General features: G+C 40.3%; 1 protein-coding gene across 1 annotated transcript; it reads left to right on the top strand.

Annotated features, from left to right (window-relative positions):
* The first annotated feature begins 886 nt into the window (after positions 1-886).
* On the top strand, positions 887-15,068 carry nln (neurolysin (metallopeptidase M3 family)). Its single transcript, XM_072658760.1, has 13 exons — positions 887-942; positions 2,870-3,126; positions 5,830-5,978; positions 7,102-7,206; positions 8,001-8,103; positions 8,201-8,361; positions 9,486-9,621; positions 10,310-10,676; positions 11,589-11,790; positions 12,135-12,321; positions 12,700-12,828; positions 13,663-13,799; positions 14,739-15,068. Exons 1-13 carry the CDS (start codon positions 899-901, stop codon positions 14,889-14,891), a joined length of 2,130 nt encoding a protein of 709 aa, XP_072514861.1. The 5' UTR covers positions 887-898; the 3' UTR covers positions 14,892-15,068.
* The last annotated feature ends 1,814 nt before the right edge of the window (positions 15,069-16,882 follow it).

Genomic DNA, 16,882 nt, shown 5'->3' with positions numbered 1-16,882 from the left:
ATATTATAATAAAGTATATCATGTTAAAAAATAAATTAAATATAAAATAAAATCAAATATAAAGAACATGCAGACATCATAAACATAGTTATACATAAACAGACATAGGACTAACCAAATACATGTATGTATATGCACCAAATGCACACAAATATAAAATATAGCAATTTGAACGTGTGCAAGGTAAGCAGAATATATACTCATTGACGTACACTGTACATACACCAGTCCCCGGATCCAAATGTACTAGCTTGTAATACATCATTTATGAAATATAGAGATGCTCATGCATACTGGTTTTACTCTGCTCTACTCTACAGTGCTGCTATTTAGTTTTTGCTATGTAATTTAGTTAGTTTATAGACAAATGCTGCCCACAAAAACGGGGTAAACCTTTAGGACCCTATTTAAATGACACCATCAGGCTCAGCTAACGTTTGCAGCTGACCACACTGACAAATCAAAAGCCGTCTGGAGGAAAGTTTTATGGTTAGAGGAGTAAAGCTGTTCTATCCCGAGAACACTGTACCAACTGTTGAGGGAGGTTGTTTAGCTGCCAGTGGAGCTGTTACACTGCACAAAGCGAATGGAATAATACAGTTTAAAGAAACCACTGATTATTGCCATGACATATGTCATATGTACATGTTGAGTTTATGCGATGACCTAAAGCCTAAAAAAAAGAAGTTTATATTTATGTTATAATTATTATATATTTTATATTATATATTTTATATATATATTAGAATGTGTATAAATGATATAATTGTGAACCACGTTGTTTGAGCTTTATTATATAAGACTTAAAGACAGTTAGTAGACGCTTAACTTGATTCATTTGATATGGTCGATTCATTGGAAAGAACCGGTTCAAAAGAATGATTCATTCACGAGTGCAATGTCTTCCGTCAGCATGGTTGTGGTCCGAGCCGGTTTTTGCAGGTATCGTAAACTATGGTTTCGTACCGGGTTGTCAGATACTACTTCTTACAGTTTGGTGGTTTTGATGGTTTAACACATCTGATTCAACTCCGAGGACTCGTTCATTAGCTGGTTAGCCTAGGAAGCAGCAAAACACTGAACCGTGCAGCGTTCAAGAACCGCGTAGTCCTGTTTCTGTGCACCTGATCAATACCTGGAGAATCAGGTGTGTCTGAGCAGGGAAACAGGACACTGCTGTATAGATAAACTGCACACAGGAGGCTGGGAACACTTACAGCTTCTCTTCTCGGTGGTATGCAGTAAAATCCCAAGCTCTATTGTCCAGTTATTAGTTATTCAACAGAGCTCTCTCTCTAAAGCTGAGTACTAACACATGCCACCTTACCTGTGCACGATGGCAACACAATCCTAAGCCATCAGGAGGCAGAAAATGCAAAGATCCCTCAATCAAAATGAACAGCGTAGTTCTTTGACTGGTACCTATAGCTGAAAGCGTCAACATATTGATGAGTTATTGAGTTATTAACTAATTCACTTATTATTACACTGTATTTTCCCCTTATAAACCACAAAGCCCTTCTGACCTAAGGCCAAAAGCATAGGCAAATAGTATAACATGCAGAATTATCCGAGCCTTTTCCATCCCAAGCTAAACTACCTGATAAGCGTGCCAAAACAGTCCTCCAGCATGTTAAAGCTGCCCTAAATGAAAAACTGTTCATCTTGGACTATCATGTAAGTGATGTGAACCTCAGACACTCCAGCATAACCAAAACAGAGCTGTAAAACTAACCAATTAAAAAACCCCAAAACTCTAAAACTCAAGCAACAGCTTCTTTGGGAGAATATCAAAGCAACGCAAAGCAAAAGGCTAAAAGCCAACGCTTAACTAACCCGGGTCAGACAGAAAGGCTGACCAGAACAGGCGCTGCTGCGGGTATCTATGTGGGGAAGCTGACATACTGCGTCGCAAGGGACTGTATTGCCAGCCAGAGCAGCTAAAGGGCTACAAGTTAACGCTGGGCCGGGCAGAGTAGGGAGAAGGGCAGTAGGGTCATTCAAGTACAAACTCTTCAGCCAGCTAACCACTCACTGTGCCGAGAGGACCCAGAAAGACCAGCAACACTGTCCAATAAGACCCTGGGAAATAAAATCACTGTTAAGACCAAATAACAGGGTGGTAAATAGGCTTGTTAAACTGTATATGAGCCTTATTGGCACAACATACAAAATATTTATGCATCAAATATCAAAGAACAATGAAAATACTCAATAGTTGCCTTCTTGGGTATCTTTAAGTGTGATTGGCTTTTATGGCCATGCCCTCAGGTCGGCCCGGGTGTCTGAATCAGAAGCTGTGAATGAGAGGCCAGGCGGATCGGAAGCTGTGAATAAGAAGCCAAACTCGGGCCTCTGAAATGAACTCTCGATAATCTAATAGCCATGTGTGGGTCGTTGTAGGTTTTGGAAGGAGGTATCAGGTTCCCATCGCCATGCTTTCAGGGTAACAGAGAAGGTGACCGGGCTTCGTACATGTGCAGCTGCAAGGAGCTCGGCTTTCCGCCCTCAGGAGTTTACTATCTGTTTGTCTTAGGGTTAAAAATATCAGAAGCCGTTTCTTCAGTCATCTGACGACTGGATTCAACAGGTTTGGTTCTTGCCTACTTAGAGCCAGGGCTGATGACGGGGTGGCACTTTCTTTTCCATCACCGCAGTGTGTGTGTGTGTGTGTGTGTGTGTGTGTGTGGAGCTGTAATCAGTTGCAGTGTAATGGTGTTTGAATGCGTTCAGACAGTCTCAGGGTCAAGGTGGACTTGGATTGTTAGACTAATAAACTCAGACGTCTGTGGTTTTGATGACCTCATTAGAAGAAGAACATTTTGACATTACCTGCACTTGTTTCTGTTTTTTTCCTCCACTTCCAAAGAGTTTTCCGCTGCACCCCGAGGCTCAGGATGACCCTTTTGAACGGACTGGACGTTTCATCCAGGAACTGTTCGAACTCTGCTGACAACAGGAGCGACCTGAGATGGGATCTGAGCCCAGAGCAGATCAAACACAGGACGGAGAGGCTTATCCAGCGGATAAAGCAAGCCTACGACTCTGTTGGGTCTGTGGACATTGGGACAGTGTGTGTTGACAACACACTGCAAGTCCTGGCAGATGCTAAACTGGATTACGCCGGTGAGTCGATGCATTGACAATCACTGTATGGTAGGGCTGCACAATTTGGCCAAACTAGACTATTATTGCAATTGCATTGCTACATGTTGTGATAGTGATGCACCCTGCGAATATTCTGAAAACGTAATGTACCAGCGAGCTTATTTTGACCTTATTTTGTACGTTTGTTGGATTACATGAACACCTGGATTCATTTGAACACCTACAGTAATACTCAGCTACAGTGGGGCTTAGTTACCTTACATGAGCAACACCAGAGGGACATGATTACTCTTTACACTGGTGAAAATGTAGTATTACAATTCTAACAAGCTTCACTTTACTGGGTTTAAATGACTTACACTTTTAGTTTAAAATTCAGCGAATGTTTCCTCACAGTTTGGAAGCTCTCCGGTCTGTTTGACAAACAAAGTGTCTCGGACCATGAAGGGCCACTAAGGGGACGATTGTGTCAGCAGTAGGGCTGTGATAATAATCGTATTCCCACAATACTGCTGTGATATGTGATGTCTACTGCAGTGATGAGCTTATTATCACTGCAGTTATTATTTACTTTTTATTTTGTTGTTTATATCATTTATTATTTATACATTATTTATTTATAAAATGGATAGTTTTGACTCTAAGATCTGGTTGACACTGATTGGTGATGTCACGCTCTGAAAACAGGCGGAGAAAAACTTGCTGAGTTAGACTTGGATGAACCAGTCTGTAAGATGTGCCTAACCTGCTGCACTTTTTGTTTCTAAACTGTTTTTTTTTCACTGCTCTGAAATATGAATTTTAAACACCAGTTAAAAGCTGTTTGGTCGAGCTTAGCAAGATTATGCTTCTCTACTTGTGGCAATTAAATTTTTTTTAAATGTGCAATTACTCAACCAGTATATGCTGTTCTTTCAAGATTATTATATCTTATTTGGAAACAGATATAAAAAAGTACAACATATAAAAAGTGGAACACTATAAATATCAGGATTTATAGCCATCTATCGAGTATTATAGTCACGGTATTGTTATTGGTACTTGGTATCGAAAATGAAAAAGTGATATCATTATCTGAAAGGAAAAAGTGATATCGGTATCGAAAAGGAAAAAGTAATATCGGTATCAAAAAGGTGATATCGGTATCAAAAAGGTGATATCGGTATCGAAAAGGAAAAAGCGATATCGGTATTGGAAAGGAAAAGGGGATATATCAGTATCTAAAAGGAAAAAGTGATATCGGTATCTGAAAGGAAAAAATAATATCGGTATCGAAATAGGAAAAAGTGATATCGGTATCTAAAAGGTGATATCGGTATCGGAAAGGAAAAGGTGATACCGGTATCAAAAAAGTGATAGCGGTATCTGAAAGGAAAAAATAATATCTGTATCGAAAAAGGAAAAAGTGATATCGGTATCGAAAAAGGAAAAAGTGATATCGGTATCGAAAAAGTGATATCGGTATCTGAAAGGAAAAAATAATATCGGTATCGAAAAAGGAAAAAGTGATATCGGTATCGAAAAGGTGATATCGGTATCGGAAAGGAAAAGGTGATACCGGTATCGAAAAAGTGATAGCGGTATCTGAAAGGAAAAAATAATATCTGTATCGAAAAAGGAAAAGGTGATATCGGTATCGGAAAGGAAAAAGTGATATCGGTATTGGAAAGGAAAAAGTGATATCGGTATTGGAAAGGAAAAGGTGATATCATTATCTAAAAGGAAAAAGTGATATCGGTATCGAAAAGGGAAAAGTGATATAATTGTCAGACTGGCAGTTTAACATTTATTGAATGGTTAATTTGATAGTGGGCAGTGTGTTCAGTTAGTCTGTGACCCGATTTGATTGATTATCAGTGTTAATATAATGCAGGGGGAGATGGTGCAGAAGCCATGTAAACGCAGGACCACCAGCGCTACTTACGCTACTCCTGGACCCTGCAGTACCAACACTCAACATGGCGTCTGTTCATAGATAAGGTGCCACCTTTCCACAAAATGGGTCAATCAGCTTGCTGGCAATGCTGCGAGTAAAGGAACCCCCCCCTTCATGTGGAGATCTCAGCAGACGTAGTAGCCAGAACGTCCTGAAAAATCATTTTTTTGAACCAAAAGCAACAAACTATTCATCAGATTTTAATCAGTGATTTCAAATATGATTTGAGATGAGTATTTTGGTCTCTCCCCATTCAGAGAGATAGAAGCTTGGTTCCATATAACTGGAAATAACTGCCCAGAGGTGTTGCAAAGATGGCCTATAAAGACTTGCCTATAAGGACATTGGTAACACTGTATCCCACAGTATAGACTGAGACGGTATGAAAAAGGTGGATACTACCCAACCCTATTCAGCAGTACCATTTGGTAGGAATGGGATGGTGTAATGGCTCGCTTAATTGATTTTAATATTGTTCAGATGTTCTGAAAATGTTTAAAATGCGCAAATACACAATAAATCAATTTCACTGCAGATATTTGCTAATTCTAAACCTTTTTATTTAGCAGCTCATACTTCTTTATACTACCAAACAATGATCCCCAATAAATATAAAGTCCCGTTGTCCTGCCATGAGCTATGTAGCAGTGGGCCTTTTTAAAAAAGATGCTAATGGTATGATTTTATTGGAATTATTACGCTTTGAATGGTATCATTTTTATTGGGTTTTGCACCCAGTATTACTCTCTCTTTTTTGATTGTTATTGTGAATGCTGTGTCTGCAGGTTCGCGGCATGTGCTGGATTTCCCTCAGTACGTGTCCCCCTGCAAAGAGGTGCGATCTGCAAGCACTGAGGCTGACAAGCGCCTGTCTGAGTTCGATGTGGAGATGAGCATGAGAGCAGACGTGTTCCAGAGGCTTGTAGCCCTGCAGGTAGAGTAAGATGTGCTGTCTGTCCAGGGTATTTACTGCCCTGTTAATTGCCTTGTTATGACGATCCAACTGTGTCACTGGGGTACGCTTGCGTTTAACATGGGAATGAGTAAGAGGGCAGATGTGTTCCAGAGTCTCATAACCCCACAGGTAAAGCCAGATTACCTATATTCTATACAGCCCTTATGGGGTTTTAGAAAGTGGGTAGCAAAGCTCTGTTTCTGGGCATAGTTATGAGTTTCACCTTTGAAAGATTTGCAATTTAACCAGTGTACACTGATCAGCCATAACATTAAAACCACTGACAGGTGAAGTAAATAACTTTGGTTATCTGGTTCTAATGGCAGCTGTCAAGGGGTTGGATTTGCATATTAGGCAGCAAGTGAACAGGAAAAATGGGCCAGTGTAGAAATCTAAGACACTTTGACAAAGATCAGACTGTGATGGCTAGACGACCTGACGATCAGTGGTCAGTACATACCACAAATGCTCCAAGGAAGAATAACTGGTGAGCCAGTGACTGGGCCATAGACATATGATGCTCATTAATGCACAACTTGCAGGACATAAAGTATCTGCTGCAAACATCTTGGTGTGTAGTGCACAGACTCTGGTTGCAAATTTGACATTGATTTCTGAAGAACAGAAGGGAAGTGGAGCCACGGCGTCCAGGTTTTCCACAGTCATTGATTTTAGCAGTTTATAAGATATAATATCCAACAGAACCCCTTAACCTTGGCAAAAGCTCTGTAACACACAATGTCATGCTCTGCTATATGAACAAAGTATGGTGTGCGTGTGGATTATGAGATGCCTTCTGCTCCCCCCTCTGCTTTGATATGAGACCGCGCTGTCTCGTGGGTATTTACTGCCCTTTTAATTGAGTTCTCATAAACAGTCCAACAAATGTCACTGGGGTTTGTAAGGGTTGGAAATGTTTCCACTCTCAGAGAAACATCTGACCTCAGTAACTCCAGCTCGGGGTACATAGTTGGCCTGCTGACAAAAACTAAGCTCTATTCTCCGAAGAGGACATGGGTGTACAGTGTTAGGCTAACAGTTTGGGTGCACAGTTTGTCATAAGAACAGCCTAAAGCAGTAAATTCACCCTTTGTTTTCCTAGGAAAGACAACCCAAGGGTTTGATGCCGGAGTCGAAAAGATTAATGGAGAGATTGATCAAGCTGGGGAGACGGAACGGCCTGCATCTGTCTGCTCAAGTACAAGAAGTGAGTTCTCTTATTTTAACTGCTAACATTATGATTCCCATGTTATTGATATATTACAATAATATTTTAAAATTGCTAAAATATTGCCCTCCGTTATTACCTGCTTAGCTCCACTAATCCACTAATGTATGGAGGCAGACAGCAGCTCTATTAAAAGTATATATCAAGACACTTATGTTCACACTTATGTTAAGTGTGAACATAGACAGCTGCTCCACTCAGAAGCCCTAAAGCTAAGTGTTGGCTCTATCAACTTCACATCGATACCCGGTAATGCCACAGCCATCCATGGGTGGGAAACCCATAACCCTCCAGCCCCAAGCCACCTTTAGGCCACGGCTGCACCTTTGAATATTCACTATATGGACAGAAGTATTGGGACAGCTGCTCATGTCCCAATACTTCTGTCCAAATCAAGGGCATTGTTGGAACCTTTGTTGGCGTAACTGTCTCTACTGTCCAGGGAGGGTTTCTACTAGATTTTGGAGCACTGCTGAGAGGATTTCACTGCATCCAGTGACAACAGTGTTAGGATGGCCAACTCCCCAACTCATCCCAAAAGTGTTGGATGGTGCACCAACCATCATTCCAGAAAACACAGTTCTTTCACTGCTCCACAGCTCAATGCTGGGGGCCTTCATACCCCTTTAGCCCATGCCTGGCATGTATATCTGCTCCAGGGTTCTATTGGCAGTGCTTCTCTGCAGGGACTAGACAAGCTGTGTGTGCTTTAGTAGCTTTTGATGATTATTTATTGCATTCATTGTTGTATTAATTGTTTTATCATCTTGCAGGAGATCAAAGAACTATCCAAGCGAATTAGTGACCTTTCCATTGATTTCAACCAAAACATTAATGAAGAAAATACTGTTCTGATATTCTCTCCAGAGGAGTTAGGTAAGAGTCCTTATAGAGCTTTATAGAGTCCTTTCAGTAAATACAGCACATGCTATCAAAAAGTATCATCTGTACTTCTTCCTCATTTGCCCTGAAGATGGTCTTGCAGAGAGCTATATAAATGGTCTGGAGAGGACAGAGAACGAGTACTACAAGGTTACCCTGGCATACCCCCACTATTTCCCTCTGATGAAGAGATGTCATGTTCCAGAGACCAGAAGAAAGATGGAGATGGCCTTTCACAGCAGATGTAAGGAGGTATGTGGTGCGGATGAAGCTGCATGTGTTTTCTTGGTACATATGGTAGTCATCTGTTTGCTCATGACCAAACATTACAGGTGCTATAAAGGGTTCTTTGAGCGATGCCATAGAACAACTACTTTCGGTTACATAACGAACCTCTTTTATAAAGGAGATGATGAGTGAGTTGGTAAGGTATATCCAAAGGTTCTTCACACTTATTATAGAGCCAAATATAGGTTATTCTATGGCATCTATGGTTCTTCTGTAGCATACTGCAACGAACCAGCATTTTTCAGATTTCAGATTTTTAGCCATTTTCTCACCAATTTAGATCACCAATTACCCAACCTGTACACCCCCCCCCCCCCCCATCACATGCAACGCCCCAACACTAATGAGGGCAAGACCAACAAACCCCCTCCGACACGTGCGCAGCCAGCCACACCTCTTTTCAAACTGTCGCCGATGCGACGTCACCAGGCAACCAACACGCCTGAAGGGAAGCTCTGATGCACCGGCTAGCAGACGCCAGTGATGTGTGCTAGCCGAGCAGTGCACTAGTGTGACGTGGGGGACCCTCAGAGAGAGCAAGGCCAGTTGCACTGTCCCGGGGCCCCCGGCTGCCAATGGCTAGCAGTGTGATCGGGATTTGAACCAGCGACCCTCTGATTACAGTGACAGAGCCTTAGTCAGCTGGACCACCCGGTGCCCCATGGCTTCTAAACTTGACAAGCAGATGTCCGAAAAGATTTTGAGGTAGCCTGTTCAGTTTGCTGCGTTTGTGTCAGTAGGGGGCGCTCTATATTCTACTTAGTGTTTTGTCAGCATCCATAAGTCAAAGCAAGCTAAAACTTTACACAATGCATCTTTGATAGGGATTATAATGGGGAAAATCTGGACATCATCAGCCAGTCAGCTTTCAGCAGGTACTTGATAGACTTGACATTGTCCATTCATCATGAAACCCGAATGGTATGTCTATACTGGGATTTGAAGAGCCTGTGAAGTTTCAAAAGACTTCACAAACATCGCAAACAACTGACAACCAGGTCCTTCTCCAGTTAACTGTGCAGTAAGTGATGCTGGGGAACGTTTGGTATAGAAGATGCAACAAAAGCTGTCCTTTCTTTGGTTTGCAGGTGAACACAGGAATACTCGAACAGCTGATTGAGCTGCGGGCAAAGGTGGCTAAGCTTCTTGGCTTTACAAACCATGCTAACTATGTGCTGGAGATGAACATGGCCAAGAACACCAAGAACGTGGCTCGGTTCCTAGGTGATGTTCTTGTCCATCTATTATCTATCAACCCTTTTGTACACACTGCCTGGGATCAGTTCCCGAAATTCCCCATTCCCAGATTCCCAAAGAACAGATGCAGCTAAAGTTTTTTCTTTTTAGATAACATACATACATATGTGGACAAAAGTATTGGGACACCTGCTCATTCATTTTCTTTCAAAATTAGATCAAGGGTAGTATTATCTTGTGTTGGAGTAACTGTCTCTACTGTCCAGGGAGGGCTTTCTACTAGACTTTGGTAAATTGCTGTGAGGATTTGATTGCATTTGCCAACAAGAGTGTTAATTAGGTCAGGATGTTGGATGATCACCACCCCACCTCATCCCCATCGTTCCAAAGAACACAATTCCACTGCCCCACAGCTCAATGCTGGGGTGCCTATACCCCTCTAGCCCACGCGTATCATTAGGCACGGTGTCAATGGGTTCATATCGGTCTGCTCTAGATAGTTCTATTCGATGGTCAGTCCTTCTCTACAGACACTAGACAAGCTGTCTGTCTGAGCAGTGGATGGAGCTTAAATTAGCTAAATGCATTTATTAGAATGGGTGTCCACAAACATTTGGACATATAGTGTATGTTATAGAGTAAACGGCTAACACAAAACTACACAGCACCCTAAAGCGCCCTAAATGTCCCAGGCATTTATCTTTGTGTCTGACAGATGAGTTCCATGAGAAGCTGAAGCCAGTGGGTGTTAAGGAGAGGCAGTACCTGCTGTCCCTCAAACAGGCCGAGTGTCACAGGCGAGGGCTGGACTTCGATGGCCAGCTGCATGCGTGGGACATGCCATATTACATGAACCAGGTGGAGCAGGTGAAGTTTGCAGTGAATAAGGACAAGCTCCTGGAGTACTTCCCGTTGGAGGTGGTGACACAGGGTCTGCTGGGAATCTACCAGGACCTGCTTGGGCTCCGCTTTAGGCAGGTCCAGAATCCACATGTGTGGCACGAGAGTGTAAAGCTCTACACTGCCCACGACTCAACAACGGGGGAGGAAATAGGACAGTTTTATCTGGACTTACATCCCAGGTAGAGGATTGGTGGAATTATGAAGGTTTTTGACGGGTAGAGGTAAACAATATGACCAGAAATCAGTACATTTTATTTGTAGAGTCATCAAATTATTACAATTATTGACCCTAATTAATTATTCGTTAATTAGTTCATCATGACTAAATGATTTTCTCTTATATTCAAAAATTGTTGTGCATTTAAAAAACAGTCCATTTCGTTATGAGTTTTATATACACTGATTTGCCATAACATTAGTACCAGTGAAGTGAACAGCACTGTGCATCTGTACATATTTCCATGTACAGCGGCATCTGTCAAGGGGTGGGATCTACATATTAGGCAGCAAGTGAACTGAAGTCAGTTCTTTAAGGTGATGAAGCTGTTAAAAGCAGGAAAAATGAATAAGCATAAGAACTTTCACTTTGTCACTTTGACAAGAACCAAACTGACAGCTAGACGACTGGGTCAGAACATCTCTAAAGCATCAGACAGGTCTTGTGAGGTGTTCCCGGTATGCAGTGGTCAGTACCTACCAAAGGTGCTCCAAGAAAGGACAACCTAGATACAACAGAATGCCTTCAGAGGTCTTGTGGAGTCTTTCACTCAAATGGTCAGATCTGTTGTGGCAACACCTACTCAATATTAGGTGTTAATGTTATGGCTGATCACTGTATAAGCTACATTACAAATATGATTAATAATTTAGTAACGTTATTTTTGCATCCGCATGAAACTTGAGACCAAAGGAGACACAGTATTCAACTTTTGTCACCGAGTTTTTTTATTTAATAATAAAAAATTACATAATCAGTATGGAAAAATGTTGGAATTATGGAGGTATTATGGTTGTTTTATAGCCCTGGTGTAGCAGCCTGGGCAACCCATTAAAGTAGCTAGATTCACCTACACTCTTTATTTCATTTTCAGGGAAGGAAAATATGGCCATGCTGCGTGCTTTGGACTCCAGCCAGGCTGTCTTGGGCCTGATGGGTCACGTAGGGTCCCAGTGGCGGCCATGGTGGCCAACTTTACCAAACCAACACGCAACTGGCCCTCTCTACTTCAGCACCATGAAGTGGAGACCTTCTTCCACGAGTTCGGCCACGTCATGCACGAATTGTGCTCCAAGGTGCGTTCCATTAGTATAATGTGCAGCAGTTTGCTCTGACCAATGGGAAGCAGTCTGCTCGTCTTGTTATATTAACACTGATCAGCTGGAAGTAACTGCCAAAAAACAATACACATACTGTACTGCATTTATTATCCATGTATTGTGCAACTGCTACAGCTTTTTTTGTTAGTTCCTAGTTTTAATTGAGATATATATATATATATATATATATATATGCTGACATATGCTGTACGGACAAAAGTATTGGGACACCTGCTTAACCTGTTGCCTAAATCCTCGCTCTTTCTCCAGTCATTGTGGAAGCTTTGACTCTTCTCATGCTCTGTATGGTGTCTACCCAGACTCGCTATGCAGAGTTCAGCGGCACACTGGTGGAGACCGATTTCGTGGAGGTGCCGTCTCAGATGCTGGAGAATTGGGTGTGGGAGAAAGAGCCGCTCAAGAGGATGTCCCAACACTACAAGGATAGCAGCCCTATCCCAGAAGACCTGCTGAATAAACTCATCGCCTCCAGAGTGGCCAACACTGGTCAGCTTTCACCATCCGCATTTACATTTCAGCTGTAGGCAGAGTTAGCCATTCCTATCCTGGAAGGCTGTCGGTCAGATCGGTTTGGTTATTTTCTCATTTTCCTTCTCAACCACAATTGACTCAGGTTGAGCAGGAAAATCACCAAGCTATGATAGATCCTGGTTCTCCAGGACTAGAATTAAAGACCCGGGGTGTGGAGCTACTTGTTTTTGTAGTCATGCATTGGTTAGTAATGGAACACTCTTTTATTGACAGCCAGACTTCATACAGATTGTCTGGAGAATTTGAAAGAATAAGATTTTTATGCTGGTTGACTCTGCGTACTAAACGTGCCTGTATGATGTGAGGATCATTTTTTTCCTATTACCTCGACAGGTCTGATGAACCTCAGGCAAATCGTGCTCAGTAAAGTGGACCAAGTGCTCCACACAAAGGCCTCTGCTGACACTGCGGCTGAGTTTGCCAAGCATTGCAAGGAAATCCTGGGCATCCCAGCCACGGCAGGTAATAAGCTAGTAGGGGAAATTGGGGAAGAAGCTGTCTTTTAGAAAAATGACCATTTACTGTAAGGCATAGTCCTTTGTTAGACCCTATTTTACAATTGACTACTATATACATATAATATGTATATACTACTATATACATATATAATATACTATATAATATACAGTCTTTTTTTAAGCTGTTATATGCAGACAGTTATACTTGTTGGACCCACTGTAATCAGCAAATGGGAAGTTATCCATATATATATATATATACATACAATTCTACATGGATATGGTCAGTTTAGTAATGGGAAAATGTGGGATGTCATATCCTGTTGTTAGTGTTGGTGACAGGGCAGTGCTAAGTGTATGCTGTTTCAGCATCGTCATCGCAACGTGTGCATGCGCAATAGTCACACTGCAGGATGTGCAATGTCACATTAGGCAAATTAAATCATACACCTTGTGCTGTTAAGGATTAAGAACACAACCGTGTCAGGACCTGGGTATCAAACCCAATAATAACCCAGTTACAACTTGCTTTATAATATAAGGAATTATAAGGAAAATTGCCACTGTTCTCCTGTTAAATAACATACCTACAAGACACAGCTTATATCTGCCCAGTATCATTTATTTCAGTCTAATCTTGGATACACAGCTGAAGTTATTAATATGGTGAAATGTTGGATCATTGACTTCTGGATAATTCTGGTGGACATTTCTGTATTAATATCGCAGAACAATAAGTATCGCGGTGTCCGATCCCCTCCCCCCCCCCCGATATCAGGCAGCCCTAATTGTATGTGAGTTACTCAGCATTGGCTTTGTTTTTGTTTTTTTTAAACAGGGACAAACATGACGGCTAGTTTTAGTCATCTGGCCGGAGGATATGATGGTCAGTACTACAGCTACCTTTGGAGTGAAGTCTACTCTATGGACATCTTCTTCAGCCGCTTTAGGAAGGAAGGAATCATGAACTCTAAGGTGTCCCTCTTGTTCCGCTACTTCAATTAACATTGTTAATTGTTAATCAATTAACGGCTTAATGCATGATCAGTCACAAAGCTGATTACAGATGAATTTCCGACAGATTACCCGTTTCTTTCCATGGAAACTTTAGCTCCAAAATGTCAACTTTCCATGGAAATTTTGGGAACTTTGAGAATTTATTGGACTTAATAGAAAATATTGGAAAAAGGAAAAATGTAAAGGAACCATATCATACACTATCATCAATGTATCTTTTTTTGTCAACAGCAGACATGAAGGCATAACAATACAAATACATTTTCCACAGGAATAAACAGATATCTAATTATTTTAGCCATGATTATGCTTCAGTATATATTTTTTTGCCAACTACATGCAAGTTGCTCACCTTTAGCTTAGAATATTCCCATTTTATTCCCATTAGTTCCAGTTAATTCCCATAATTACCCATTAATTTCCATGGAAAATTTTCCAACTGACATTAAACACTGTCTCTATGCATAAAAAAATAAGAAATTAATTAAATTCATTTATGAATTTATAGAATTCAGAGGCCTAGGTGTAACACTGGTTAGCTCTTTGTTACTTACATGATATTTATATGCTGCAATTATTATTACAGACAATACAATTGTGATTGATAATATAAGAGAGAATTCTGAACTCATCATAAAGACTCAACTCTGAGTCATCATAAAGCACTTGATTAGAAAAATAATGACTTGGTGCAAACATTGTCAGAATGAATTTTTAGATATCTGTCTGAAATTAGCAGACATGATGTTGCTATGGAAACATGAAAGGCATGTTCTGGTTGTTTTATGTCTCATTAGGTTGTGCCCAATAAAACAATCCTGGTTTTAAGCATTGTTGTAATTGAGTAAATACAGTTAGTAATGAACCTTGTATGAGAGTTGTTTGTTTTGCCTGCAGGTGGGTAAAGAGTACAGGAGGGCGATTCTGGAGGCTGGAGGCTCAGTGGATGGGATGGAGATGCTGAAAACATTTTTGGGTCGTGAGCCGTGTCAGGATGCCTTTTTTCAGTGTAAAGGACTGGCCCGGATAGAAAATGGACATAACTGTTGACTTCGCTACCTATTGCAGTATGAAAGGAAATGTGCTGTAATTTTTTTTTATTATTATAAATATACCACAATCTGATGCTATTTAAACTGTGCTCATATTTATACAGCTGATTTATTTGGAAGATGATCAACATCATTTACACATTTAACATGTGTTGTTCCAGTACATCCTAATTTTGGACAGTTTAAAAATGGATTGTATACCAAAACAGATCTGTACTGATTGTGAAATGTCATTTATTGTAACATTAATAAAATCACTTGATCATGTCACTTGGTAATACAGTCCAAGTAATACATGTTTTTCAGTGGAAGGCTTAGTTGTGACACTGTGTTAAAACTAACCCCGTCGGGTGACGGCTGTACTGTAGCCTGGCTAGCGGTCACATGCTTATTAACAGTGCCCTATAACAGCCACCAAGACAGTGGAATCAGTTCAGTTCAGTCAGGAGCCAAAACAGTAAATAAAACATATATAAAACATTAATAAGTGATTATAAAACAATTTAAACTACCAAAATCAGATAAATACTATATATAAATAGACTAAATTCAAATAGACATAATAATAATAATAATAATAATAATAAAAAGATAAACAGCTAATAATAACAACAAAAATAACAGCAACATAATAATAGTGTATAATAAAAAACTATTGACCAAATATTTGTGGATAAATATACTAATAAATGCATTTTAAAGCTAGTAGTGAATTCTGTAACACACAACTCATTCATAAAGACGCATACAATTTTGAGAATAACAAGTACAGGAAAATATTTAATATAGTCTTTTATTGAGTGAGTTGTTTCTAAATGTTCATTATGCAAGTATGATCCCTATAGATGGTGGCTGATGATGTAAGTCTCTAAAATCTAAAATAATAATTGATAATTGAGATTAAAATATGGATGTAACCATGTTCATCTAAAAGGGGTAGTAAGGATGGCAGTTTCACAAGAGGGATTATTTATATGGCCTCTTTTGCATAGCTTCTCTAACTGAGTTCTGAGACCCTACCAGACCCTTGAAAGTTACACTCACACTTCAGGTCTACCTGAGAATATTTTTTTTAAATTAATTTTAATAACAGTGTTAGTCATGCTTCATTGTTCGGTCACTAGATGGAGACGTATCACTAAAATCTCTGTAACTTATGAATTAAACTCATAAGTTTAATTCATAATTAAAAGAAGAGGAGACTTCAGAGGTGAGGAGAGGTGACTTCACCTGCAGGACCCACCAGTCCTGAACCATTCCCAGTCTTTTGTATTCAGTGTGAAATTGCATGAACACTTCAGTCACTGGGTTTAAAAAAAAATAAAGACTAAAATGTGCCAGATATAACTGACATGCAGGACCGCTTATCCACTGGTGCAAAATAACTTAATAATCCACTTTCTGTAAAATAAACCTAAAGAAATACCATCTTACCACGGTTGCTCCAAAACGGACTACAAAATCTGTCGCAGGAATGACGTCACCGGCACAACTCACTGAGCAACGCCGGCACTGGTCTATGGGGTTTGTAGTTTTATTGTATTTCCTTTCACATATATACTATATGGCTCAGCAACGTTTTCTACTTTTATATTATTGTACTTATGCGGTGGCGAGATGTGATTGTTACATAAAATATCTGTCTTTAAGTAACTTTTAATCGGATTGAAGTAACTTTTAATCAGTCACGTCTGCCGTTGTGTGTATTTTTGTAGTCAGTGTCATCCCTAGAAACTCCAGGTCTAAACATTACAGTTCTGTGGTAAACAACATTTTGTTAATTCAATAATTGATAGCAGTGATTTTTGAAAACAAATGAATGAATGACTGTAGGCTGGAACTCCCCACTTTTGTCGTTGGCCATGGTGGCAGAATAAACAGGTTGTTGTTTTTCTGTAAACACAAGTGCTTACACTGCAGCTGAAATCCAGGAGTACTCAGTCATGTACCCAAAACCTGAAGAAAACCCCCTATACATTGTACTGGGTC

Source organism: Salminus brasiliensis, chromosome 16 (assembly GCF_030463535.1).
Source record: "Salminus brasiliensis chromosome 16, fSalBra1.hap2, whole genome shotgun sequence".
Classification (NCBI taxonomy): Eukaryota; Metazoa; Chordata; class Actinopteri; order Characiformes; family Bryconidae; genus Salminus; species Salminus brasiliensis.
This window is presented reverse-complemented; position numbering and strand designations above follow the sequence as displayed.

Bases quoted from the DNA above. Each gene is read 5' to 3' on its own strand.
- nln (XM_072658760.1), top strand. From the start codon at position 899: ATGTCTTCCGTCAGCATGGTTGTGGTCCGAGCCGGTTTTTGCAG. The intron at 943-2,869 runs GTATCGTAAACT...CCACTTCCAAAG, and splicing joins GTCCGAGCCGGTTTTTGCAG to AGTTTTCCGCTGCACCCCGA. The intron at 9,622-10,309 runs GTGATGTTCTTG...TGTGTCTGACAG, and splicing joins GAACGTGGCTCGGTTCCTAG to ATGAGTTCCATGAGAAGCTG.